General features: G+C 36.9%; 1 protein-coding gene across 3 annotated transcripts in view; it reads left to right on the top strand.

Moving 5' to 3' along the window:
- The first annotated feature begins 21,932 nt into the window (after positions 1-21,932).
- The window catches only part of HMGCLL1 (3-hydroxymethyl-3-methylglutaryl-CoA lyase like 1), a 117,191-nt gene continuing 112,713 nt past the window's right edge, over positions 21,933-26,410 (top strand). For all 3 annotated transcript variants that reach the window (XM_040983575.1, XM_040983574.1, XM_040983573.1), the window contains exon 1: positions 21,933-22,131. In XM_040983575.1, coding sequence (XP_040839509.1) covers positions 22,024-22,131 — 108 coding nt within the window. In that variant the 5' untranslated portion in view covers positions 21,933-22,023. The remainder of the gene's footprint in view (positions 22,132-26,410) is intronic.

The following is a 26,410-nucleotide window of genomic DNA, read 5'->3' as shown; positions in this document are numbered from 1 at the left end:
AAGCTTAAATTTCTCAAATGGACATTAATTACCCAAATGTTCTCTATAATTCTTGTGTTATCTTCCTTTTTTCATAGATCTCTCTGGCACTCACCTTAGCTTACTTTCTTTTTTTATTTCATGAGTACGGTATTGTCACTTAAATCTTTGATCTTATTTCATGCTATCTTATCTACTTGAAATTTTTTCTCTGATGATTCAAACATACCTTTCATCTAAGGCTCTTCAGAAAATTTCATTCCTGTGAAAAATTAGTAAGTAGCCAAATGCTTCTTTTTGTTGTTTCTGTAACGTAGAGACATGCTTATATTAGTGGGTTTGAGTTTGTGCACTAATACATGTTTGTTTAATTTTTCTGGGTAATTTGGGGAGGCATAAAATTGAATAACATATGCCTTGAGACTGTTCTGGACTAGTGGTTCACATGTGAGGGAATGAATTGCCAAACATTTATTTTATTTTTCTGCTTGCAATTGCCTCTACCATTTTTTATAAATAATATACTTTATGTTTCATGTGAAACATGAATCTATCCCGAATACAAAATTTTGCAAATGTGGAGGTTTATGCAAGGCATGATTGTCTCAGTGACGTGAAGAACCTTGACATGTCCTTGCATGATTCTATTTTGTCCTCGGATAGCTAGCAGCCAGAATTCACAGAACAAGCCATGCACTGAAATCTTCTCCTGTCCCAAAAGTCTGTCACAGACCAACGAAGACTATGATTATGGTTTTTGTTAAACCAGCATCTATATTTTATTGTTCAGGCATGATACTCATTATTTTAAATATTGTATCCAATCTCAGAAGCTTACTACCCATTATGAGATTGAATGTGTACAAAGTTCATGTGTCTCTGATTTTTCTTTTTTTTTTTAAAGACTTATTTATTTATTTATTCATTTGGGAGGCAGGATTCCTCTCTCTCTCTCCAAAGTAGAATGCTGTCTGTTCCTGGGCTGCATTGCCACCGAAAGGCTGTCCTGCATCTTGGTTTTATGCAGATACTTATACAAAGGTGAGTACTTCCAAAAATTTGAAGTTACCAGGATCTTAACATCTTTTTGCATAAGTTCTTCCCTAGTGAAAAACTCTAAGGTTATACAGATATGAATAATTCATTACAAAGAATACATCAACTCCTGGTTTACTAAGGAATCCAGTGCTTGTAGTTGACTGTTTTGCATATAGGTAGCTTATTCAACTCCCATCCATATAATTTTGCCTTGAATTTAAAATAAGGAAAGACATTAAAATCATTATTCTTACTAACAGTACAGAGTTTCTGTTAAAAATGAAAAAAACATTTATTGAAAATGCTGTCTTATAAAGAATGTATGTTTAATGCTTGCACAATGTAACTGTTCTAAAGCAAAATGTTTTTACTATAGGGAATGCATATATCTGGTTTCATAATATAATGAGTCCCAAACTTGAGCAAAATTAGCCATCAAATAGAAGACATATACATATTTGAATATTGGTTTCTGTACCAACATATATATATTTAGAAATATATATTTATATAAATACAGACATTATATAAAAAGACATTGGAATTGTATATGGTATACACAAATATGTGTACAAAATATTTTTATTAAAATTTAAAAATATATAAGTGAACAAACTTCATGTAGCTTATTTAATGGAATTAAAAGGATAATGAGGGAAAGGAAGAAAGACTTAGTTGAGGAGGCAATCAAGCTGCAATGTCAGTCTGTCAAGAGTCTCTGGAGCTGAGACAGCCACAGTTCATCCATTTGAAGGGAATGGCCAGGTCTTTTACGCTTGCTTCTGCCAGTTAGGGGGTGTAGCCACCACTGGAAAGGGCAGAGCTCTCTTCCCAGAGGCATCCGTGTAAGTGCTGCCAGCTGAAGGCTGTCTAGCAACGGCATTTGGAGCAGCTGGGATTACACAGTCTTCCCTGTGGAATGCAGGCAGTAGATCTCTATGTCTGCCACACATGGCACACTGCGAGTTGACATCAGCACATTAAAAACTGTAAACTACATCTTCATGCTATTTGGCTAATTGACTTCCATGTACGTCGGTTTTCTCATTGTTTAAAAAGAGTCACTTATACTAAGGGTTTGTTGGAAATTCATGCCTGTGAAAGAGCTTAGACTACTTGAAATTAGTGCCCACTATGGGAACTTTAGAAATGACAATCGACCTCCCATATAAGTAATATAACTAATAATGTTATATAACATAGATGGTAAAACATCTTCATTGCTGGTATTACCTTAATCATAATTGCTATATAAGTTTTCTGCCCATTGGAATATTTTCAAGAAAAACATCTCATTTATCCAGGTGCAATTCCCTTTGGCTGTGCAAAAGGGTATTAAGTAAATGCAAGCATGCCTTCTAGCTAATATCTCGCTAAGGTCAATGTGATTGTGAATTCTAGAAACAATACATAGTATGCACCGTTGCTGTGCGTGTCACTTTAAGTCAGGCAGCAAGGGAATGCAGCATCTTCTCTAACTCAGCCAAAGCGAGTATTTAAAGCCTGTTGCTATTTTTGCCTCTTAAAAATTTTTTGTCCCCAAGAAAATCAGAATTTAATTTTTTTCGTAACAGATTGAGTTGGTGTAGTGTGTTCTTGGTTATTGGAATACTCATACAGCTTTAGGATTTTGAATTGGTAAACATCCCTAAAGTGTGAACAAGCATGATGCGTACATTCCGTGTGATTCCAGTCGCATTCAAGTGGATGTGTGTGCAGGCGCGGGACCCAAAAGGACATGTTGAGCTCCTCTGCTTGTGATTGTGAATGGCTTTTTTTTTTTTCTTCTTGTGTTTTCCAGTTTCCTGTAATGCACTTATTAGCTTTGAGAAAATAAAAGTTATTTCAAAACCCCCCCAAAAAGAAAAACATCTCATTTATCTTTGATTTAAAACTTAAAAAAAGTTAAAACTGCTGACTTTATATCTCAATAGCCCTTGAAAATTCCATTGTTTATTCATCGTGCTTTTAAAACATTCCACTAGTATAAATATACTAACAGTGAAGTGTTTTTGCCTTAGTCTGAAGCTTCTGGAAAGGACATGCACCGTCCTTTAAAAATGTGATCTTAACATCACAAATATGAATCTAGAAAAGTTGAAAAACATGAGAGCAATCCAAACTAACCTGGAAATATAAATTCAATATTAAGACATGAAATATGGCTGATTATGTGTGTTTGCCACAGCCCGGCAAAGACAGGAGGCGTTTGTTTTGTTTCAGACTGTGGACGTTAAGGAGCATGCATTGGTTTCTTTTCTGCACACTAATTTATATGTAATATTTGTTTTCTGATGAATTGACGTAAGGGTTCTTATTTCAGAGGTTTTTGTCAATAGGAAACTTGGCAAGAGTTTTATAGATAAAACATTCAGCGGTGGTGGCGCCCGCAGCCACCGAGCCAACTCCCTCGCTACACTGCAGTTTTCCTAAAATGAGTTCCTTTAAAGAAGAAGAAAAAACAAAGCTGGAAAATTATGGATGAAACAAATTTTATGAATGACCTTTCTCCTCACTAAATTCCCCAGACACTTAAAACACCACTTTTCTACAGGAATAGATATTGAATCAATAAAACTTTTATGTGTACTCACAGAATAGAGTTACTATATTATTACTGAGAAAACTATTTAACTAAATATGTGAAAGAACCAGGAGACAACTTATTTTGTTGCTTTTTAGTGTGCCCCTAGTATAAAAGAGCAAAACTCCTTTTGGGAAAATCATAAGCTATAAGAATAAAAAAATGATTGATTTTAGAGGACCATAAACATGCTGCGCAAGTTTTGCTTTGGCAGAGTTAAGGCACCTTAGTCACTTATTTGCTTTCAGACCGATGAGATGTAATCTAATAGTAAAATTAATGATGGATATTCTAAAGAGGCCATCAGTTTTCCATAAACTGGCCTTCCATGGTGACTCAAGATCGCAAAAGCATAAGTATTTCCTGTTTCCAAATTATGAGGTGAAATAAATCAAATATCAAATCACTAACGGTTTACTGCTCATAATTTGACTATTCTCCTGTTGAATGAACACAAAAAAAGTAGTAAAACTGTTACTCTGCACCCAAATAAAGTAGTTAAAGCTATATGTTATATTTCAGTAAAATGAGCTTAACATAATTTTATATATATAAACATATAAATATATATATGTATGTATGTATTTGCCAAGGCCATTCATAACAATATCCCTATATTTTACTTTAAAATATACTGAACATAAGGACAATGTATTGCTTTTTACTTATAAAAAGCAAAAATAACAAAAAGAAAAGATTTCGAATGTTTCTACATGAATAAATGATAAAGGTTGACAAGGTAGACATAACATTATTCAATGTGTACATGATTGAAAATATCACATGGTAGCCCATGAAATGTATAGAGCTTCTGTATAATTTCATTATAGAAATAGTAAAAAATGAAATAAACAAATATTCAAACATACCTTAAGAAGTTCAAAAGAATGACCAAATATCTGAAACTACCAAAAAAGGAATGAGTTAAAGTCAGTATGTTAGCTTAAGAAACAAAGCTAAAAATTTCTCTGTCATGTCATTATTCATAGCAGCATCTAATCTCAGGTAGTTTCATCAAAATCACTACAGTTTCTAGAAAAATGCAATAATTTACCCTCAGAGATATTTTGAAGACTTAAAAAAAAATAACCAAGTAGAATTCTTTTTATGTTCTTTTCCCAGTTCCTGTCAACTCAGAAATTTTCCAAATTCTGTACCCAGACTGACATTATCATCAATATCTGGGACTTTTAAAAAGATTTAAACTTCCAGGTACCACCATAGACGCATTTAATGAGTTAAGGCTATCAGTTTGTATTTTAATAGATCCTCCTGGTGATTTTGATGCGTGGTACAGATTAGCAGCTATGCCTTATTAAGCTGTTCGTGAAGAGGAAGTGAAATTTTAATGTAACACAGAGATCCCTAATTTCATATGTTTGACTTTTAAATTATCTGATTCATTTCCTATTTCATAATTTGGCGCAACCAAGAGTTCCCCTTCCTCATGATTATTGTTCAATCTGTAGAAAAATATTTGTTAAATTGTGGATATGATTATTCCATTACATTTTATGTGCTTTATCATGTAGGGTGCAACACAGAAAAATACCAAAATCTTGAAGACTTAGTTCAATTGATTTTGTATTAAAGTGTGGAAGAAAATACAAGCAATTCAACAGGATGCATGGCACACGGACAACAATGTGCTTGCTGGAATGGTAATATTCTTAAAACATTTGGAAAAACCTCCTGTTTTCCATTAAAGTTGCAGGCATTAATTTTTGAATATTCATGGAAACAGGAATCTATGAAATATGTCTTTATAATTGACTCAGATAAAATTCCAGCTCTGATTAGCTTCATGTCCTACAAACTCTCTTTCTGTTAATGTTATCATAGACTTGGGGTTTTATTTTAATCTTTGTGTGCTTTAATTAGCAAGATAGCTAATACTGAGAGGAGTATTTTAGAGGTAATGCAAATAGTTCACCAATATAGTATTATTTCTCATAAATATCTTATTTTCACATGATCAAACATTCAAGGAAAATGTAAGGAAGCTAATTAGGGAAAACATTAATGTAAAATGAATTATAATACTCTAGGTTGAAAAGAGCATGCAGAAAACTACATTTAATATTTAGATTGTCTAGCCTTCATTTAATATGTAAAGTTAATGGTATAAAAGGTAACAATTAAGAAATATGGCTAAAATCAGTCACCGATTCACTTGCTTATTTCATTTTCCTGAACCTGAAATTATTTTAAGTTCATCTTTCAATTAAGAATATTTTACAATCACGAAGTAATCTGATTCATTAGGGAAAAAGAACAGATTTTTTGAGCTAGATTTGTTGCATTCCTGCAGAATAATTGCAAAATGGTACAATTCTCTATGCATTCCTGTATTTAGGCTCTTTGCAATGTAACTAACTTCAAGGAAGAGATGTCCTATCTCTAAAGTCTGGGTTAGGTGGGAACTTGATTTGAGCTAACAGAATGCCTTAGGGTTGATAGTGTGTAAATGTTTTATGTGCATCCACATTTTCTCTATGAAATGTTCCTAGTCACTTTCAAAACAAACTGGGGCTGTCTCACAAACTTACAGAATATCTCATCATGTGGCTTCCTCACTCCTACAGTACTCTCTCTGTCTCTCTTCTCTGTCTCTTTCTCTCTTCTTTACTTTCAATGTATGTAAGAAACTTTATTGCTGAAAATTGCCCATCCCTGGGCAGGGGCAGGTAAGGAGCCTGGAACAGAGCCAGGGCACTGGCTGGAAAACAGAATGAGGCACATTTGATCCATTATCCTTTTGTGCCTCACAGCTCCCTTTCTGTGGTCGACAAATAGGCAGATAAACAAAAATCAAGAGGTCCTCCTAGAACAGTGATTCTCCTGCGTCCTAGGGGACCCAGATGCTGGAGATCAAGAGATGAGGTGAATCAGGCCCAGATCAGCGGTACTGCATGCCTGACCTTCAGGCTCAATATTCACAACAAACTTAACTTCTTACAACATGGCACTGACATATTTTCATTTCAGGCAATTGGGATTGCCAGCTTTATCATATATAGTACAGAATGCCCAGTTAGAGTTACTTCTAATTAGATAAACATAGTATATTGCAAGAAAAAATGTTTACACATTTGAAGAATAAATTCATACTAAAGTACTTGCTATATATGTTGATGCAGTTGCTATTAAACCACATGTCTTTTATAAATTAGTTTCTTGATGCTTTTGTTGTACTTGTTTCTTATTGCTTGATAATCACCTGTGAAATCATTTTTAGCTATAACGTGAGTTCATTTACACTTATATAACAATGACCACATCTAACCTACTTTGTTCTTAAACTAATGAATTTTCTAATAGCTAGAAAAAACTCAGCACTAACGTCCAATTCTGGCACACAAAATACATACTGAGGTTATTTTCAAAATAGTAGGAATAAAAGAATTGGTTTCCAAATATAATCTTGTAAAAATATACAAAACTATTTGTCATGGCTTAATATGCTTTTGCATTCTGCAATGCTATATTTGAGAAAAAGCATTGCGGTACTTTCTTTTCTGTTTTCTATACTACTCATCACAATTTCATTTATTTTCACTCTGGAAGAGTATTTGCTAACATTTATTCACAAAAATTTAAATGAGATTTGATAACCAGTGGCAGCCATGACAGAAGACATGACAAGGTTGCCTTTTGAAGTTTATTTTACCATGTATAATTACTGTTCTTCAGTACAGGCTAGACACTTCAAAGTATACAATGTTTTACAATTTTTTTAACACTGAAAGTAATTTCTTTTAAATCAAAGAGTACTTCATGAACATTGCATTATCCTAGTGTTAAAAGATAATCTGAGCCTGGTGCTGTAAACTAGTGGCTAAAGTCCTCTCCTTATGAGCACCGGGATACCTTACAGGTGCCAATTCGTATCCCAGCTACCCCACTTCCCTTCCAACTCCCTGCTTGTGGCCTGGGAATGCAGTTAAGGACATCCCCAAGACTTGAGATCCTGCATCCATGTGGGAGACACAGAAGTTCTTGGCTTCTTGCTTCGGATCGACTCAGCTCTGGCCGTTGAGGCCACTTGGGGAATGAACCAGTGGTTAAAAGATTTTTCTCTCTGTCTCTCCTCTCTGTAAATCTGACCTTTCTTAAAAAATAAATACATTTTTTTAAAAGTACAGTTAAAAAGATAATCTGTGCTCCACTTAATGAATTATTATTAATTTTTAAGGGAGGGGGAGAGAGAGAAAGAGAGAGAGAAAGACACAGAGATCTGTAATCTTCCATTTGTTGGTTCACCCACCTTCTCTGCTTCTCCCCCAACCCCAGATGGTTTCAGAGTATGTGACTGTCCTAGGCTGAAGCTAGGAGCCAGAAGTTTCTTCCTGCTCTCCCACAAGTGTTAAGGGCAGAAACAATTGGACCATATTTTACTGCTTTCTCACTCAGGAACATTAGCATTGAGCTGGATCAGAAGCGATGTAGCCAGGACTGGAACTAGCAACAGTATGAGATGCTGGCAATGCAGGTGGTGTCTTTACATTCTAGGCCATAACATTACCCCTTATTTAATGGGTTCTTGAAAAAGCTAATGGTTGAGTCCAGCTCGATGGCATATCAGTCTGATCCTCTGTTTGAGGTGCCAGTGTCCTATATGAGCACTAGTTTGTGTGCCAGTTCTCCACTTCTAATCTAGTTCCTTGCTTATTGATTGAAGAAATTGAGGATGCCAGGTCCTTGGGTACCTATACCTATGTGGGAGATCTGAAAGAGTCTCCTGGCTCCTGGCCTCAAATCATCTCAGATCCAGCTGTTGGGGCCATTGTTGAGTGAACCAGCAGATGGAAAATGTTTCTATTTCTACTTGTTTCTGTGAAATTGTTTTTCAAATAAAAATATGCATATCTTTAGAAAATATATAGATAGGATCCGGCGGTGTGGCCTAGCGGCTAAAGTCCTCGCCTTGAACACTCACTGGGATCCCATATGGGCGCCGGTTCTAATCCTGGCAGCTCCACTTCCCATCCAGCTCCCTGCTTGTGGCCTGGGAAAGCAGTCGAGGATGGCCCAACCTTGGGACCCTGCACCCGCCTGGGAGACCTGGAAGAAGTTCCTGGATCCTGGCTTCAGATCGGCATAGCATTGGTCGTTGCACTCCCTTGGGGAGTGAATCATCAGGTGGAAGATCTTCCTCTCTGTCTCTCCTCCTCTGTTTATCTGACTTTCCAATAGATAAATAAATCTTTAAATAAATATATATAGATAGATAAATATAATGATGGCAAAAATTCAGAGGAACCCACTAATAACCAAACAGCTACAAGAATGTGTCAATTACCCATGAAAGAAAACTTAACAACTAACTGCAATTTGGTTCTATCCTGAAAAAGAGTGGCAAACTTAGACTCTAACCAGAAGTGAGCTTGATATCTACTGCAAAAAAAATAACATTGCATTTTCCTACAGAAATCAGCTGTACTCGTAATGCATGACAACAAAGTCAAAGTTAATTTTCCATAAGATTTTGAAAAGCCTGGTTTAGAGATTTGTGGACTTGCATGAGAAGCACATTTTGAAGGATTGTCACCTGACGTGGTTATTCCTGGTGGGAAGACTGTTGTCTAGTAGCCACATTCTGAATCAACGTCATTTGCACAAGACGATGGCTGACTTAGGAGCTGTGTGGAGCATTCCGTGGCTGATTTTGAGGAGCTCTGGACTGTCATTTGTTCTTCATTGTTGCTGGTTGGTATCAAGCACATATGCAGCACATTCTGTTCAATGGTAGTTATTTGTCAAGACTGGAGACGTGAGCCCAAACTAGCCTTTTTTCTTTCTTTGATTATAAAAAAATAATTTAATTCTCATCCTCACATCTTCCTCCAATAGATTTCTCACAGTCAAAAATACAGGAGAAATTCTAAGATGCTGTCTAGTTCATTGTTTGTAGAGTATACCATTCAACAAATGCTTTTGTGAAAATGATTTAAACACTAAGTACCCGTAGCAGCAATAGCTGTGTGATATTTTCATGATTTGTGCAAAGCAACATTAAGGATATTTAGTGCATCACATGAACAGCTTTACAGACGCTAGGACACAATCTTTATAGGATATGTTGCATTTATGCAGAAAATTTGACAGCCCTAAAGGCAGTAAAAGCAGATTGAGCCTTCAAAATAAATCTCCATCCTACATTTGAACATACCCAAAATCAGGACCCTATATGTCCTTAAGTGAGCAGATTAATTGACTGTGGTCTTATTTGAGGAAATGTAATCTTCACTATAATTTTGTCTTGTTTTTTCCCCACTGGTCCAACTTCTAATTTTAATCACACAGACCTTTCTTCTCCATTCTCCGTTATGGATTTCCATAAACTTTGCCTTTTAGCTATCATCTTCACAAAGAGTTTAAATTATTATCTTTCACTTCAGGTGAAATATGCAGGCACTCCTTCAATCTGTTTTGTCATGCACTTAAATTACATATATGCATCAAAAAAACATTTCTCTCTCAAATCCCTAAAAGGTCAATTTTCATGTGGCCACTACTTGCCATGGAAGCATACTACATTTAAAACATCTGCAACAATTATGTTTAAAAATTGTTTTATCAGGCTAATAATTCTGCATAAAAATGAGGTTAATTTAAGAGGATTTGTTTTTGTAAAGTTGCTGTGGCTGAAGCAATGAACATTTTCATGTTCTAGTCTTAGATAATCTGCCACTAATAATTTCAGCCCTCATAGTACCTGAAATCCATATCACCTTAACTTTGAAAGTAATTCATTTTGTTTTTAGCATCAGTAGATCCTTTCCACCACTTCTCCAACATCTTATATTCAGTGCAGGAATTTGTTTGTTGCTTTTATATATGAGATCCAGACCTGCAATTTTCTGGGCCATGTACCCTGAGTTCTTATAATCTCTTTTTTTTACAACTTAATATATTTTGTATTTCAGTTTTCTTTTATCAACTTCTATAACCTTTTCAACAGCATTTTTGAAAATCTGGGATTAGTTTTTGCATAGAACTGCTTTGTTGTGGAAGAAACTACATCTTTATAGTGGCTGTAAATTGCATTTATCCATTTTTAAAATACATTTTAGTACTTTTATGATAAAAGAGGATGTCTCATAGATGCATCACATTTTGAACTTTAGAGAAGTTTGCATGATGCCAAGATGGTTTTGAGTGTTTCTTTATTAAAATATTAGTAAGTATATTGACATGCCATTTATAATTGAAGCCAAAAATGACAATATTTTTTACTTCCATATGTTAGGTTTCAAGCAAGATCTTACATTATTCATAACATCTAAATGCTACAACTCAACCTTGAAATGAAATCCAAATGAAATGTGAAAAAGCAAATGATAGCCACATTGGTTGCTGGTCACAAGAATCATTGTGTTTAGCATATAACAGTTTACTTATGTTATTTTAATATATCTTTCATATGGATGGTAGTATTTAATTTGCTTTTTTTTCTTTTTGATAAGTTAACAACTGGCTTGAGTTATGGGTTATGTATATTTTAGTATTCGTCATTGATTTTCAATATCTACAAAGGAAATGGAATTGTTGCAGATGTTTTAAATGTATAATGCCATCTTAGCAAATAAGAGCCTAATGAAAAATTGACCTTTTAGAGAATTAAGAGAAAAATCTTTCTTGAGGTCTACACGCAACTCAAGTGCATGAATAAATGCGTTTCAGACAAGTTTAAGATGCTGACCATTGAAGTTGACAAACTTTTAGTCTGTTTGGTTCAGCAGGTTAATCAGAGATATTCTGAGTTATATAAGAGTTTTCTGTTTTTATGATCTTAAGTCTTAAACCTAATATCACTCACTCAGTGAATCCTTACACAAACGTGTGTAATTTTTGGATAACTATTGCTGAGTTTGGAGCCTGAGTTTGAAGCTGTGGAAAAATCGTTCTTTCCTCATTGCATTGGGAGCTTCCACTGGGATGACTGACACGTAGTTGTGAGCTGGAACAGCTGAAGCCGAAGAGTCCACTTAGGATGGTTCCTACTCACCCTCTAGAAGGGGAGCTGAGCCTGGAATGCTTGCAGGGAGCTTCTCCAGGGGCTGTGGATTCCTCAGAGCCCCATGGTGTCTGCTGTGGAAGGGCAGGTCCAAGAGAGAGTGACAGAAAAAATTTAGGTAAAATTGAAAGGCCTTTCGTGTTTTAGCCCAAGAAGTCGCAATGATCATTACTTTGTGCATTAGAAAGGAATCAGTTATGGCTTCTTTCCCAAAAGAAATCAGGCAGACATGACCTCTCGGTAGATTAGTTTCAAGGAATTTGTGTGTTTTAAAACCACCATAATAGGAGTAATGTGAAATTATACATCACCTTATTGTTTTTTTTTCCTTTAAAAATAACTAACATTGTCACCACAGGATCCTTAATTAACACGTAGTGATGCTAACTTCCTGGTGGTTAATCTGTGGGCAGTCTGCTTTCTGCGAGTGTGGGCCAACTCTGTGACTTGCTCTTTTAACCAACAGACTATGGCAAAGGTTGTGGGGTGTCATTTCAGTGGTTGCGACACATCAAATGCAGTGTTGTCTCAGCTGACTGGCACTGGAGACGCTGCTGGGGACTCGCTAAGATAAGCAGCCAGGTAGAAGAGGCTCACCTGGCAAGGAACTGCAGGTGGCTGCTGAGAAGGGAGGGTGGCTTCCAAAGTCTGACCAGCACATAATGAGTTCCTATTATCCACAGAGCTACAAAGAGATAGACTGTGCCAACAATCTGAATTAATTTAGACATGAATTATTTCCCTACCAAGAATACAACTTAGCATAAAGTCACTTGCCTTGACTGGAGCTTGGTAAAGCCCTGAGAAAGAGAACTGGGTTAAGCTATATCCACACTCCCAGCATAGGGAAGTTATGAAGTATTAATTGTGTGTTATTTTAAGCTGCTTGTGATAATTCTATAGATAGCAAAAGAACTCTAAGAAAATAATAATGCAGTTTCAATATGTACTGTGGCTTTATTAGTTTATAGGATGACTATATAATTTTATTGCCTACACTAAGATGTTGTCATTGAAAAGTGCACTGAAATATATGGAACACAATGGAGCAAATTTAAAATTTAGTGGAAAGGCTTAGTAATAGAATGAATGAGGCAGAAGAAAGAAGCTCAGAACTGGAACATATTCCCTGCAACAATGGTAAAATAATAAAAAGCTTGAAATGGAACTGAGTCAAGCCAAAAAAAGTATTCAAGAATTAAGAGACACTGTTAAAAGATCACATATAAGAATTATGGGAGTTCCAGAAGGCACAGAAAGAGAAGCTGGGTTTAAAGATGTATTCAATGAAATAATAAATGGAAATTTCTCTGAGATAGAATTGGGAAACAACATCCAAAAGGGGCACAGAACTCCCAATAGGGTGGAACAAAAGTGATATTTACCAGGACACATGACAATCAGGCTCTTTTCAGTGGAACATAAGGAAAAGATCCTTAAATGTATATATGAAAAAAATCAGTTAACATATAGAGGAACCCCAAAGAGACCTACTTTTGACCTCTCAGAGGAAACTACAGGGCAGAAGACAATGGAGAGACACATTCCAGATTGGATATTTTACCCAGCAAAGCTTTCCTTTGCCTCTGAAAATGAAAGAAAATTCTTCCACAGTGAAGAAAAGCTCAAAGAATATGCCTCTTCCAGATTTGCCATGCGACTGATACTTACAGAGGTCTCTTAACAGAGAAAAGGAATAGCACCCACCAAAACAAAATGGTCTTCACTTGCTTTGGTGGTATAGTGGTGAGCATAGCTGCCTTGCAAAATGGTCTTCACTGATAAAAATCTTAACCAATGCTGCCCAACAATTTTTTGTGACACAATTTTAAGATATTACCAAGTAAATTTATGCATAATGTCAGTAGAAGGCATGCATATTTAATTTTATTCACAAAGCTACTAAAATTTGGTGTATTATATTACTTGACAATAATTCCTATAGTTTAGGAGAATTATTTACATTAGTGATGAGTAGTACAGATTTGTTGCCAAACTGCTTGGATTTATAAGCCAGCTAAATTACCAACTAGCTATGTAAGTATGTCTAAGATGTTACTTCTCTGTGGTTTTAATTCTCTTAGTGAAAGTACGCATACGTGATAATTGTTATTAGAATTCAAATGAGCTATTATTGGAAGAGTTATTAGAATTGTCCATGGAACATGAGAATCAACCCTAATCACTACATGTAAGTTAAACATATGTTTTCCTTTTATTATTGTAGCTACAATTTTCGAAGAAGTTTGAAATTGAATGAAATATGTTTTTTATAAGAGGCCTCAAAAAAAACTTTATGAAGGTCCAGCATAGTAGCCTAGCAGCTAAAGTCCTCATCTTGCAGCACCGGCATCCCATATGGGTGCCAGTTTTAATCCGCTTTGAATCCAGCTCCCCGTTTGTGGCCTGGGAAAGCAGTTGAGGATGGCCCAAAGCTTTGTGACTCTGCATCTGTGGGGGAGATCTGAAAGAGGCTCCTGGCTCCTCACTTTGGAATGGCTTAGCTATGGCTGCTGTGGCTGCTTGGGGAGTGAATCATTGGATGGAAGATTCTTCCTTTCTGTCTCTCCTCCTCTCTGCATATCTGCCTTTCCAATAAAAATAAATAAATCTTTAAAAACTTTAGAAAAACTACATATTATGAGGAAAAGTATACATGGATTGTAAGATCTGCCACAGTAAGCACATTTTACTTCCATTTTATTTGAAAGCTTGAAGTACCTTCTTATTTTAAGCTTTACAAATTAGTTGCTTATCTAAATAAAACTTTAATTATTAGACTATGTTCTTGTTAGCCTTTTATGCACAGATAGGCACTAACTAAAATGGGGATTTAAAGTAAGGGATATCATAGTTCCTGAAGAATATCTTCAAAAATACAATCTTTATAAATTATGGCTTGTGGTTATTGTTAACTTTGTTTCGAACTAGGAAGGTACTTTGTGAAAATTTTTACTGAAAAATATTGACCCCATGGTGCAAAACGTTTAAAAATCCATGCATAGTCTTGATATAATATTCATTTTTACAAGATTTTTGAATACCCTTTATACTCTCACTGCCATATCTGATTTAAAAAAAAGACTTGCAAAGGTTTTTTGCTCCCTAGAATTTGTGAAATAAAAAGAAACAAAGTAAAATGCGAATGCTGTGAGAGATAGGGCTAATCTAATTTAAAGGACTTTCTTCAGAACTTCTCCTACTTCCTTATAAAGAATTAATTCCCTTAACATCTGAAAGACTATTGTAGAATAGTACCAACTGGAAGCTGCCTCTGATATTTGAGTCTCATAAATACGGCATGGTTATCCGGATGTGAACTTTGAGTCTTACGGTTTGAATTGATCTTTAAATAACTGCCTGGGGACTGTACTCTTGGAAAAATTTCAACAGTTCAATGCATAGGACTAAGGGGAGAAGAAAATCTGGAGAGGTTTTGGGAGTGAAGGGAGCCTTTCCTCTGATTTAAATAATTGAAATATGAGAAAGAATCGAGACCTAAAATGATCAATATTTTTTGTGGATTCCGATCTTTATTCCTATGATTTTTAGCAAGGCATGTGAAGCCTGAGAATTTAAATATAGGTTATAAAATCAGTCTACTTAGATTTGAATGTTGGCATTTTTATTACTAACGTTATTAGTAAACTAGTTGACTCCAACATGCTCTGATTTTCTTTCCTTTAGCAAAAGTGCTACACAGCTTTGTTCACGTACATGATAATGTGCTTTTCAATACTAAGGGTGATGCCTAGCACTTGAAAAATGTTCAATAAATGTCAGTCGTCATCAACTTCCTTATCATAATTAGATCGTGAACATGACAATCATCATTTAAACCAGAGGCTTCCTAGCATGCAGAAGCCACAGCAGGACATGAAGAGAATTTTGGTCATGAGCTTGAAGGTGAAGTTACTGGTGGGTTGAGGCCAAGAATTCTACCAAAATCCCTATGAAGAATAAGACAGCCCCAACCACAAAGAATTATCAGAACACAAATGTCAAGAATCTTTATGATAACAAACACTGATTTAAGTGATTCTATTATTTAAGACACACTTTGAGTGCAAGGAAACATTTCAAATTGTTACAAATAATTCCGATCAACTCTATTAATTTTGTGTATTCTAGGATTAGGTAAAATGAATTACCAAAAATCAGAAATATCTATACCAGCAGGAAAGAAAAAAAGATTCTGAAGGAGTAATTGCCCAATCAGTAAGGGTGTTTTCTACTCTTGAGGGGAAGTGGTGAAATGGAAGAGGTGTTGTATAGAAACTGGATTGCGACAAGAAATATTATTTTAAGCCACACCCCCTTGACAACTTTCAACCTAGGTTTCTGGCATGGATTATGTAATTAATTGGATTTTGTAACTAGTTAAAATTTTAATTTAAATTATTGACTTGCTCCAAAAGTCATTCACAGAGGGAAATTATTTTTGGTAACAATTCTTGAGATTTATCTTCTCACAAACCGTTTAAACCATGGATTTCTTATGATTATATGTGTATCAAAACATTCATATATTTGTTAGAAATTATAATTTCTGTGTTCCTGATCACGGCTTTGTTGTTTTGTTTTGTTTTATTTTTCTACTTTTGTGGTCTGGCACACTCATTAACATATTTCCCCACATTTCATATGGTTTTGTTTTGCTTTGTTTCCTAAACTAATGAAGTTTCACTCCATTACTAAAGAAATTTTTCCATCAAAGAAAAAAATCCTTGCCAAAAATCTTTCTCAGATTTTCACTTGGAAGCACAATTTTCTAAAGAATTCATAAAAATGGATTGGAAAACAGAGTCTCTTTCTTACTTGAAAGCCATCACTCCAAGAACAATTTAATTTCTGCAAGGGCAGAAATTCATAAAAGTGTTGAGTTATTGGCACTGGTCAGTGCCCTAAATTTTGCTAGCTTCAAAGTTTCCTTAGCTTCACAAATGGAAATGTACCAATGTGGATTCATTACTTTGTAAATCAATAATTTAACGTCATCATCTGATGGACTTAGTTGTTCCTATTTATTTGTAAAAAAAATTAAAAACCATCATTTTACCTGAAATATCTTCAGTAAAGAAAGAAATGCAAGCTTACATTATGGCAAGTGCTTCTATGAACATTTTAATTGAACATTTTTAAAAAGATTTATTGGTTTTACTTGAAAGGTAAATTTAAAGAAAGGAGAGGCATAAAGAGCTCTATTCGTTGACTCAGGCAACAACGGCTGGTGCAGGCAGAGTGGATCTGAAGTTGGGAGCCACAAGTTTCTTCTGAGTCTCTCACATGAGTGCAAGGGCCCAAGGACTTGGGTCAAGCTCCATGGCTTTCACATTCTGTAAGCATGGTGCTGAGTCAGAGTGGAGCAACCGGAACACCTATCAGTGCCCATGTAGGTTGCGGGCTGAAGATTATGCCTCCACGCCAGCTCATGCACATTAGTTTTATGTCTCTTTTCTTGTTGGTAATGAAGGCTGACATCAGTTACTTCCCAGTCTGTGCAGTGTCTACCACTTCATCATCCTCTTGAAAGTCCTGAATTCTCTTATTATCTCATCCTACTCCCTTATCTTCTACAGCACTAAACTTATTTATTTACTTTGCAGTTCTCAATATACTCCCTTTCAATGGATATTTGAGGAATATTAGATGAGAGCTTCACATTAGAATGTAATATTTAAAAACTCCCTTAAATTTATCATTGCTCCCAATGAGCAGTAGTAATATAACATACTCAGTTTATTATACAGTTAATTAATGATTTGAAAAACATTAGGTCCATGGGCAAGTAGCTCGGTAGTTGTGATTTTTAATCCATGTCCTATAACTTTGGAGCTTAATTTTTTAAACTCTTCTAATTAGTAGGCATATTTTTAACTTCCTTTTAAAACAGTTTTGTTTCAATGTTATCACTTCTGATGTAAGGTCCTTAGTTCCAAAATATATGCCTTGGACAGTTTTATATTTATTTTTCTATCAAGCATTGAGTACCAGATTAAGGAAATATTTTTACTGCATCAAAAAAATATTCTATAGATATTGTGAAATTTGAGTTTGACATTGTCTCATATGTATTCTTATAAATTCTAATCGATGCCTGATTTTGACTGACAAAAAGCAAAGTTATAGAGAGGGAAGGATATTTGAATATCTGCTCCAAGTATAGATAATGCAAAATATGGTTTATATTTGTCATTGGTATATAATTGCCTTCTCATTCAACAGTACTCGATATAGATTCAAAGAATAACACAGGTCATGTGATTTCTATTAAAATCACATTAATTATAACACATCAAAGTATATCAACATGTTGATAAAAAAATTGTCCAGATATAGTTTTAGTAGTTTGGTGGAATGGAAAGATATTATGTATCTATTGACAAAAATATTGTGCATCACAGATATCTAATGAAATTAAAAATGAATGTTTGTATCTTATTTTGAAACATAAATGCCAAAGCTTATGCTTCAGAGTTCTTTAGAATTAGTGAGGGAATGAATTGATTCCTTCATCTGGGTAAATAAGCTTAGAGTCTCATTTTGATTTCAGTGTATAATGCCATGTGTCCATTATCTGTAGTAGGGTATTATTTTCATAAAATAGAGCTTACAGCTTATTCATGTCAGAACAGTGTTGCTGTCAGTGGAGCTTTGTTTTAGTGACCAACCACAGGGTGTTTCCAAATTCTCTGCTATCCTTCCCATCTATTAGGCTAGCCAGAGATGACATACGTGGAAAGTTATCTAAATGTTTGAGCACTGAAACTGGGATGATGAAACTGCTGCTTCCCTGTAGGTGTCATTCAGTACTGATAACCAAGTTTTTCTTGTTCTTCCATTTTTATTGCTAAAGACTGGAGCACATTACCGCTGCGATGTTTTCCAAAATTCTAGGGCATCACCTTTTGAGGTCCACCATGTATGTTTTTGATCCCAGCCCAGTAAATACTTTGGCTTCATGCCACTTTTACACTTAATGTTTAAAGGAATTTTCTGTGTTCTCTTTCCCGTGCTCTCTGTAATGTTAGCGTACAGATTCTTAAATGATGATTTTTGGTATGAAACAGACATAAGATACTATTTCAAGCAGAATCTTCTCACTGAAGCACTTTCCAGTTGAAAGGATTGCATCAGTCTAAGTAGTTTTGAAATGACAGGTCTCCAAAACACAGATCTTTCATGATTTTATTTTTGAGAGTGTTTAATACAGGGATAAAGTATAATCCTATGATCTTCTGTAGTTATGCCATACAGAAAGGAAACGAGAAGTGTTGCATGGCTTCTGTGTGGTGTTCTTATGTGTGTGTGACTTAGTCAAGACATCAGAGTAACACTGAGGATTCTCAGGCTCTCAGAGATAAATTCCTGATTTTCAGTCCACCTTAACATCTCATATTTTCTACTTTTTTTTTTGTTAGCATGAATAGGTTTATAATATTATGGAATAAAATTGTAAAAATGGAGTCAAAGTTCTAATAAATCAATAAATAATAAATAAATAAATGCAGCAATCAAGACCATCTCCAGGGGCTGAATGTGACTTCAAGGAAGCTGGCAGAAAGGTACAGGTCGTGAGAGCCTGAGGTCCTAAGGCCATGTGAAGGCTGAGCGTTAAGGCCGTGTGGGCACAGGTGGCTGCTTGAGACCTGAGCATGAATCATGGATCTTAAAGGCTCTTCCATAACACAGGGCAGAAGAGCCTCCCTATCTAAACGCCCTCAAGAAAACCGACAGCAAGGGCCATCAGACACAGCTTCAAGGTCCAAATGGTCCTCCAAGATAATGTGATAACATAAAATAATCTTACATCAAACCAAACTCATTAATAAATCCGTGAGAAGCCAAGGTGAAGTAAAACAGCACGGTAGTGATAAGTTTTAACTGCCTTGTCGTTTTGCTAAATTAATCAGGGAAATGTTTATTCAAGCAACCCTATCATCCTATTGCAACCCCCTACCTCACTCTGGAAGACTAACTAATATCATATGCCTTAGAATATGACTGTAAACACTGTTCTTATTAAATTCAAGGGGACTTCAAAATGCATAAGAAAATGTAGAATTAGAAGATAAATTGATTTGGGAGCAAACATTCTGAAATTTATAGACAGGTTTTTTTAAGTACAGATTTTTCACACACTCATTGTGTTTGGTTTTCATCACCGGTAATATAACTTGAGCTGTTAGATTCTTCCCATGCTAAATGCCTTCCAAGGAGAAATAAGGCTGAGTATGTTTCTATAGGAGAGACAACAGATGACTCCAAATGGTTTAACTTCCCTTTGGACAGATTCGGAGTAAATGATTAAGGAGAGATGGCAATTAAGAAAAATTCAGAAGAGACAAAATTGAATGATTTTGCATAGAATTTAGAATTCTCAATGAAAGGATTTTCTTTGTTAAAAAGATTTATTTTTATCCCTGAAAGGCAGATTTTTCTTCTTCTTCTTCTTCTTCTTCTTCTTCTTCTTTTTTTTTTTACAGAGAGGATAGACAGAAAACTCTTCCATCTGCTTGGTCACCCCCAAATGGCTCCAACAGCCACAGCAGAGCTTATCTGAAGTGGGGACACCTCTCTGGCCCACTAAGGACTTCTGTACTTCTAAGAATTATAGTTTAAATTATTCAAATTATGATCATTCCAGATTAGATGTATTTAAAAACTGTTAACAAAATTTTTTTTTATATTTATAAGGCTCCTCCTTTAAAAAAAAACCAACTATTATTATGTTGAAATAATTGGGACATTAAATTTTAAGATTCCTCCAAACTATAAAACTAGTAAGAAATAAAATTTACTGGGAGTAGGGGGTGGGGCAATGGCTCAACTGGCTAATCAGCCATTTTCAAGCACCTGCATTTTTTATGGCTGTCTATTGGTATCCAGACTGCCCCACTTCTCATCCAGCTTGCTGCTTATGGCCTGGGAAAATAGTTCTAACTATAATTCTATAATGGGAAAATTAGTGTGAGATTAGATGCAGCCCATATGTAGCATTTCATTTATAGCAGAAAAAAATAATACTTGAGTTGTGTTGAAAACATCCAACTGGAATTGAATTGTACAAAGCAATCATGTACAGGTAAATAATAACTGGAGTTTCAGTGCTTTAGGGAATTTCAAAGGTGCCGAGTAATTCAATGACTTCATTTTAGCAGGTCAGAGCGTGTTCCCCAGTTAATATTGCTTGGGCAACACTGTAAGAGGTCCATAACACCTGCATCCTCTTTGTCACTTCCACTCTGTTCCACCGAGGAATTCACTCACTTCGTCTCTCACCCCTTTTGCATTGTTTTAACCTTTGATTTTGCGATCAGTGCCAGTCTCACTACCCACACAAATAGTAATGATGGTTTATTTAATGTGGGTGGTAAATTCCTTCTAAGTGTGTCTATGTTATCCTTGTTTTTTTTTTTTACGAAGTAGTCTTTGGTTCCTTTTATCTGGCTATGCAACTGGATGTGTGTCAGTCAGCCTCAGGTTTCTACCCATTGCAGCAACCAGGAGACAACCCACTGGAATCCTCGCTCATCTCCTCTGGATGCCTGTCGATTCCGCTGCAGATGACTAAATCCACTGCCAAGAATTTCAGAGTACATATGTGTGCTTGTGAAAGCAGTGTGGGAGTCCACCACGTGATCTGCCTGAAGGCTATTTTAATTCGATTTCTCCAATTGTGACATACTAAGAGCGTGTTTAAAATGTTCACTGCAACCAATATAGACCAAACAGCTTCACTAACTTTGTGTCATTTTATTGTTTAACTTGAAACTGAGCTGTAACCAAGGTCTTATCACTGTATTAGTAAATGCATCTCCCCTAGTTCAGGATTGTCTATCTTTTCTACCTTATCAGATTTTGTAAACATGTTTTAACCTTGCAATCTTCCTCTACCGTTAAAAGTAGAGTTTATTGACATACTGCATAAATTCAAGAGAGTTCAACCAGGGAGAAATCTACACGGAACACGAAAGGCTGAAGATGGGAACGCACATTCTCTTCATTTTGGTTAGATTTTCTTTCTTTCAATACATGAACTCAAGGGGAAATAAGACAGTGATGAACTTGGGCAGATAGTGTCAGCCCTGAGCACACAGCGCAGGGCGGAAAATGTGCCAGCCCCAAATGCCCTCCGACTTTTATTTCCTCCCCTCTCGCAGTTCCCGGCATTCCCCGCTTCCGTCGCAGGTGCATCCTGCACCAAGTTCCCGGGGCGCAGTCTCTTGCAGGCGCCCTGCTCTCTATTTTCCTAAGGCACTAGTGAGAAGAAAAAGGGGACTGAGCGTCTCCTGCGCACAGGGGCCGCGCGCTCCGGAGCTGGCTGCTTCTCAGAGCCGTGCCCGGCCCGCTCCTCTCTCCAGGGTCCCTCTTAGCGCCGGCTGCCGCCCCCAGCCCCGCCATGGGGAATGTTCCGTCGGCCGTGAAGCACTGCCTCAGCTACCAGCAGCTTCTCCGGGAGCATCTGTGGATCGGGGATTCAGTGGCAGGGGCGCTCGACCCCGCGCAGGTACAACCTCGCGGCAGGAGGTGTCCTGCGGCTTCTCTCCCCTCAGTCTCTCCGCTTTGTGTCACCCCGCACTCCAAGGCCCTTTCTGCTGCCATTGTGTCCTGTCAGACTTCACTGCTTCAAAGGTGTCCCATCCTCTGCCAGGAGACGCGTAGACCAGCCCCCGGCAAAATGCCCACCTGTGCCCTTTGGCGTCTCCCCAGAAAAACAATCCCCTCTGTTGGTGTTCCTCGGGAAAGATGTCATAGGCTATCCTTAAAGATAGCGGCCCTTTTCTCAGTTCCATTTTTGTACTGTGTAACAAAGATGACAGATTTGTCACTGAAAGGCAGGGAAAGGAGCCAAAGTAGAAAGCTAGAAAAACACATAGAATGAAATTATTTATCTTATTATTAATTGTCCTTAATAGGGTTTTTATGCTTGAGTAAATAAATTTGAAAATTGCAAGTAACAGTGATTTGAGACTAAAATTTGATCTTAGAGTATTTCTCAAAATCCTTGGTAAAGACAATAGGAAGCTTAATATCAATATACTTAAGATTTGATGCATTGCCAACCAAAGATAAATGAAGAAAAATATAGGAAGAAATTTACTTTCCCTTTAAAAAAATTTTTAGGATTTTACAAAATATTAAGTAACAGCAATGATTGTTGTACTGTTTGACTGGAAAATGAGAAGGACACGGTGAGGGGGTCAGCATTTAAAATGAAATAATTGAAGGTATTGAATGTTAAATTCCTTATTCCTGATACCTCATGAGAACACATGGTAACTAATTTAGTGGGTAAGCATACTTTAATAATATGTGCATTTAAATCAATGTCCTAATATTAGGTGCTCCATTTGTGATTTAGGCATTCTCTGTTCAGTGTGTCAGTATATGAATTTGTTACCTTAGCTCTACAATTTGAAAATCATGATCTGTGAGTATTTTTTCTTATTTTTTTATGTAGTAAAATCGTTTGAGAAATACAGAAATGAAAACAAAGGCAGCTGCCATCTGCAGTTTCATTTCCCAAATATGGGCCAGCCTTAACATGGGCCTCCATCCAGATCTCCCGTGTGGCTGCCAGGAGAGCAGTCACTTAAGGCCACGTTATGAGCCGGGTCAAGGGTAGCAGGGAGCAGGAGGCTGTGAGCTTTGGTACTTCCATGCGGGACCTGGCATCTTAATGACTGGGGCTAAAACTGACTGTCATTTGTGGACTTCTTGTAAGACGTTTCATTCCTCATGGCGTAAAAGAAGGTCAGCATTATTTAGCTCAAAATCTGTTGATGACAATGATAGAAGAGAGAATGTACCATTCATCTTGTCACATGTATGTGCACATTTGATTTCCCTAGATTGTGTTTTCAACTTCCTTTTATAACTTCTTTAACTTTCATGCTCAATCTGACATATAAAGCAGAAATGCCAACTTTCATATTTCAAATCTGAATCTTTGAGTGACTTTGTTGCCGAGTGAGCATTGTGTTAATCTTCCTTTTCATTGGCCTGGTTGCCTTGTTGAGATGTGGAAATGGGATTAAATATATTACCAAGATGACTGATCAAAGAATATGAGCAATTAGACTCGGGGACACACATCAATCTGTAGAAGACATTTGGTTTCTTTCGAAAGAAATATCTATACCTTCCCTTAATATGATCTTTTACCCCACAATTGTTTTGTTTGAGAGTAATTCTCAATTACTTAGTGGCTGTTGAATTGTTATTTTTTGAGCTTTGCTTATTTAAATGCAAAGGGGCATGGAGGCTTTGCCAATCCCTCTTTAAAATGTAGCCACTTCGTGGACTTTGAACACAACTTTGCTACTTTCAGCCCTATTTCCAGGGTTCCTCGGAAATCTGGTCCATATCTGAGTCCCTCACGTCTATACCCCTAGATCGTATTAGGGACAGTCACAATTTCAGTCGCTATCTGAGCATGACTGTCTTCCCGATTTATGTTCCTGTCAGTCTCAATGACCCAACTCATTTCCCAGCATCACTTGCATGCTCAAAGACAATTCAAACTTAGCACTTCCAAAATCCCATTGTGTCCTTCCAGCCCTGGGTCTCCCTCAGTGTCTTCCCTGGCAGGGAATACCTTCTCAATCAGTTACATTCTTCCACCCAGTTAGGAATGGCTTCATTCTTTCATTGTCCTCCCATTTTACTTTGCAAATTTCCTTGAAATACATTGTTTTCTACCTTTGCTGCTACTTCTGATTTATTTCTGTTGTGGGCTGCCCAACTGCTAAGTACTCTTGTTCTCCATGTTTTCCTCTTCAATCTGGTGCAGATGCCATTTATTTAAAATGTAATCATAGCCACAGGCGGCAGGTGTTTGGGCTGGCAGCTGAGCACTTCACATGGTATCGTGTGAAGTCATCTGCCATATGACCTCTTTTCTTAATTTAATTTTTAAGAAAACTTTTATTGGATATACAAAGAGGAGGCGATACAGAGAGAAAGATCTTCTGTCTGTTGAGTCACTCCCCAAACAGCCACAATGACTAGAGTTGCACTGATCTGAAGCCAGGAGCCCGGAGCCTCTTCCATATCTCCAACATGGGTACAAGATCTTAAAGTTTTGGACCATCCTCGATTGCTTTCCCAGACACAACCTAGGAGCTGGATGGGAAGCAGGGCTGCAGGGATCAGAACTGGCCCCCATATGGTTCGTGCAAGATGAGAACTTTAGCCACTAGGCTATCGTGTTGGGCCCCCATTCTCTATAACTTCTTATGTTCACATTTTTTTTAAAAGATTTATTTATTTATTGGAAAGTCAGATATACAGAGAGGAGGAGGAGAGACAGAGAGGAAGATCTTCCACCTGATGATTCACTCCCCAAGTGAGCGCAAACGGCCAATGCTGTGCAAATCCGAAGCCATGATCCAAGAACCTCTTCTGGGTCTCCCATGCAGGTGCAGGGTCCCAAGGCCTTGGGACGTCCTGGACTGCTTTCCCGGGCCACAGGCAGGGAGCTGAATGGGAAGCAGGGCTGCCGGGATTAGAACCGGTGCCCATATGGGATCCTGGGGCGTTCAAAGCCAGGACTTCAGGTGCTAGGCCATGCCGCCGGGCCCATTATCTTCACATTTTTTATAATGGTCCACAAAATCAGATTGATGCAATCTTACGGTAGTTCTAGTGTACATTTCCCTGATCATTAGTTGTAGTGCTTTTGGGTTAGAGTTTTGCTCATTGCAATTGAACGGTTTGCGTTTCTCACTGTTTATCAACTCCTTTTCGACACATTTCTTTCTATTATTTTGATTGTTTCTTCACTTTGCTAATGGTTTTTTAATAACCTTTTCTTGGTCCAATATTGTTGTTTCCCTTGCTTTGGGGATCTGAATTAAAACAAAACAAAATAAAACCAAAAGCCTTGTGATTTTCATGTCCTAGAGCACTTGCCTTTATTCTCTTTTCGTAATTTCAAAGTTTCAGGTCTTACATTTAAGTCTTTAATATATTTTCAGTGTATGTTTGTACACTAGAAGAATGTAGTTGGATTCTCATGCCTGTGTACGCAGTTTGTCAGCAGCAGGTATGAGAAAGCCTGTCCTTTCTCCAATGTGTGCACTTAGCATCCTTGTCGGCTTGCTACTGAAGCAGGAGGGTACTTGCAGGTTGTACATCTTATTTCCTGAGTCTATTGGCCTATTCATCTGCATGTCTATATATACTTTCAATCACTGTCGCTTTACAATGCATTTTTAAAAAAAGATTTGTTTATTGTTACTGGAAAGTCAGATAAACAGAGAGAAGGAGAGACAGAGAGGAAGATCTTTTCTCTGCTGGTTCACTCCCCAAGTGGCCACAGTGAACAGCTGAGAGCATCTAAAGCCAGGAGCCAGGAGCCTCTTTCCAGGTTTCCCATGTGGGTACAAGATTCCAAGGCCTTGGGCCGTCCTCGACTGCCTTCCCGGGCCACAGGCAGGGAGCTGGATGGGAAGCTGGGCTGTCGGGACAGGAACTGGTGCCCATATGGGATCCCAGCTCGTACAAGGCGAGGACTTGAGCCACTAGACCATCGTGCTGGACCCTACAATGTACTTTAAAATCAGGGTGTGTAAATATTTCTTACTTTATTCCTTTTACACAAGATATTGGTTATTTGAGTATCTTTCATGATTCTAAACAAATTTTAAAGCATCTCATCTAGTTTTATGAGAGTGATATTTGTATTTTGAGAAAAAAATGTGTTGACTGTTTCAGTGACTTTGGTGAGTATTGAATATTATAAATATCAGTATTTATTCTTCCAACCCATCAGCATAGATATC

Source organism: Ochotona curzoniae, unplaced genomic scaffold, assembly GCF_017591425.1.
Source record: "Ochotona curzoniae isolate NIBS_2020 unplaced genomic scaffold, NIBS_Ocur_1.0 contig_3819, whole genome shotgun sequence".
NCBI lineage: Eukaryota > Metazoa > Chordata > Mammalia > Lagomorpha > Ochotonidae > Ochotona > Ochotona curzoniae.
This window is presented reverse-complemented; position numbering and strand designations above follow the sequence as displayed.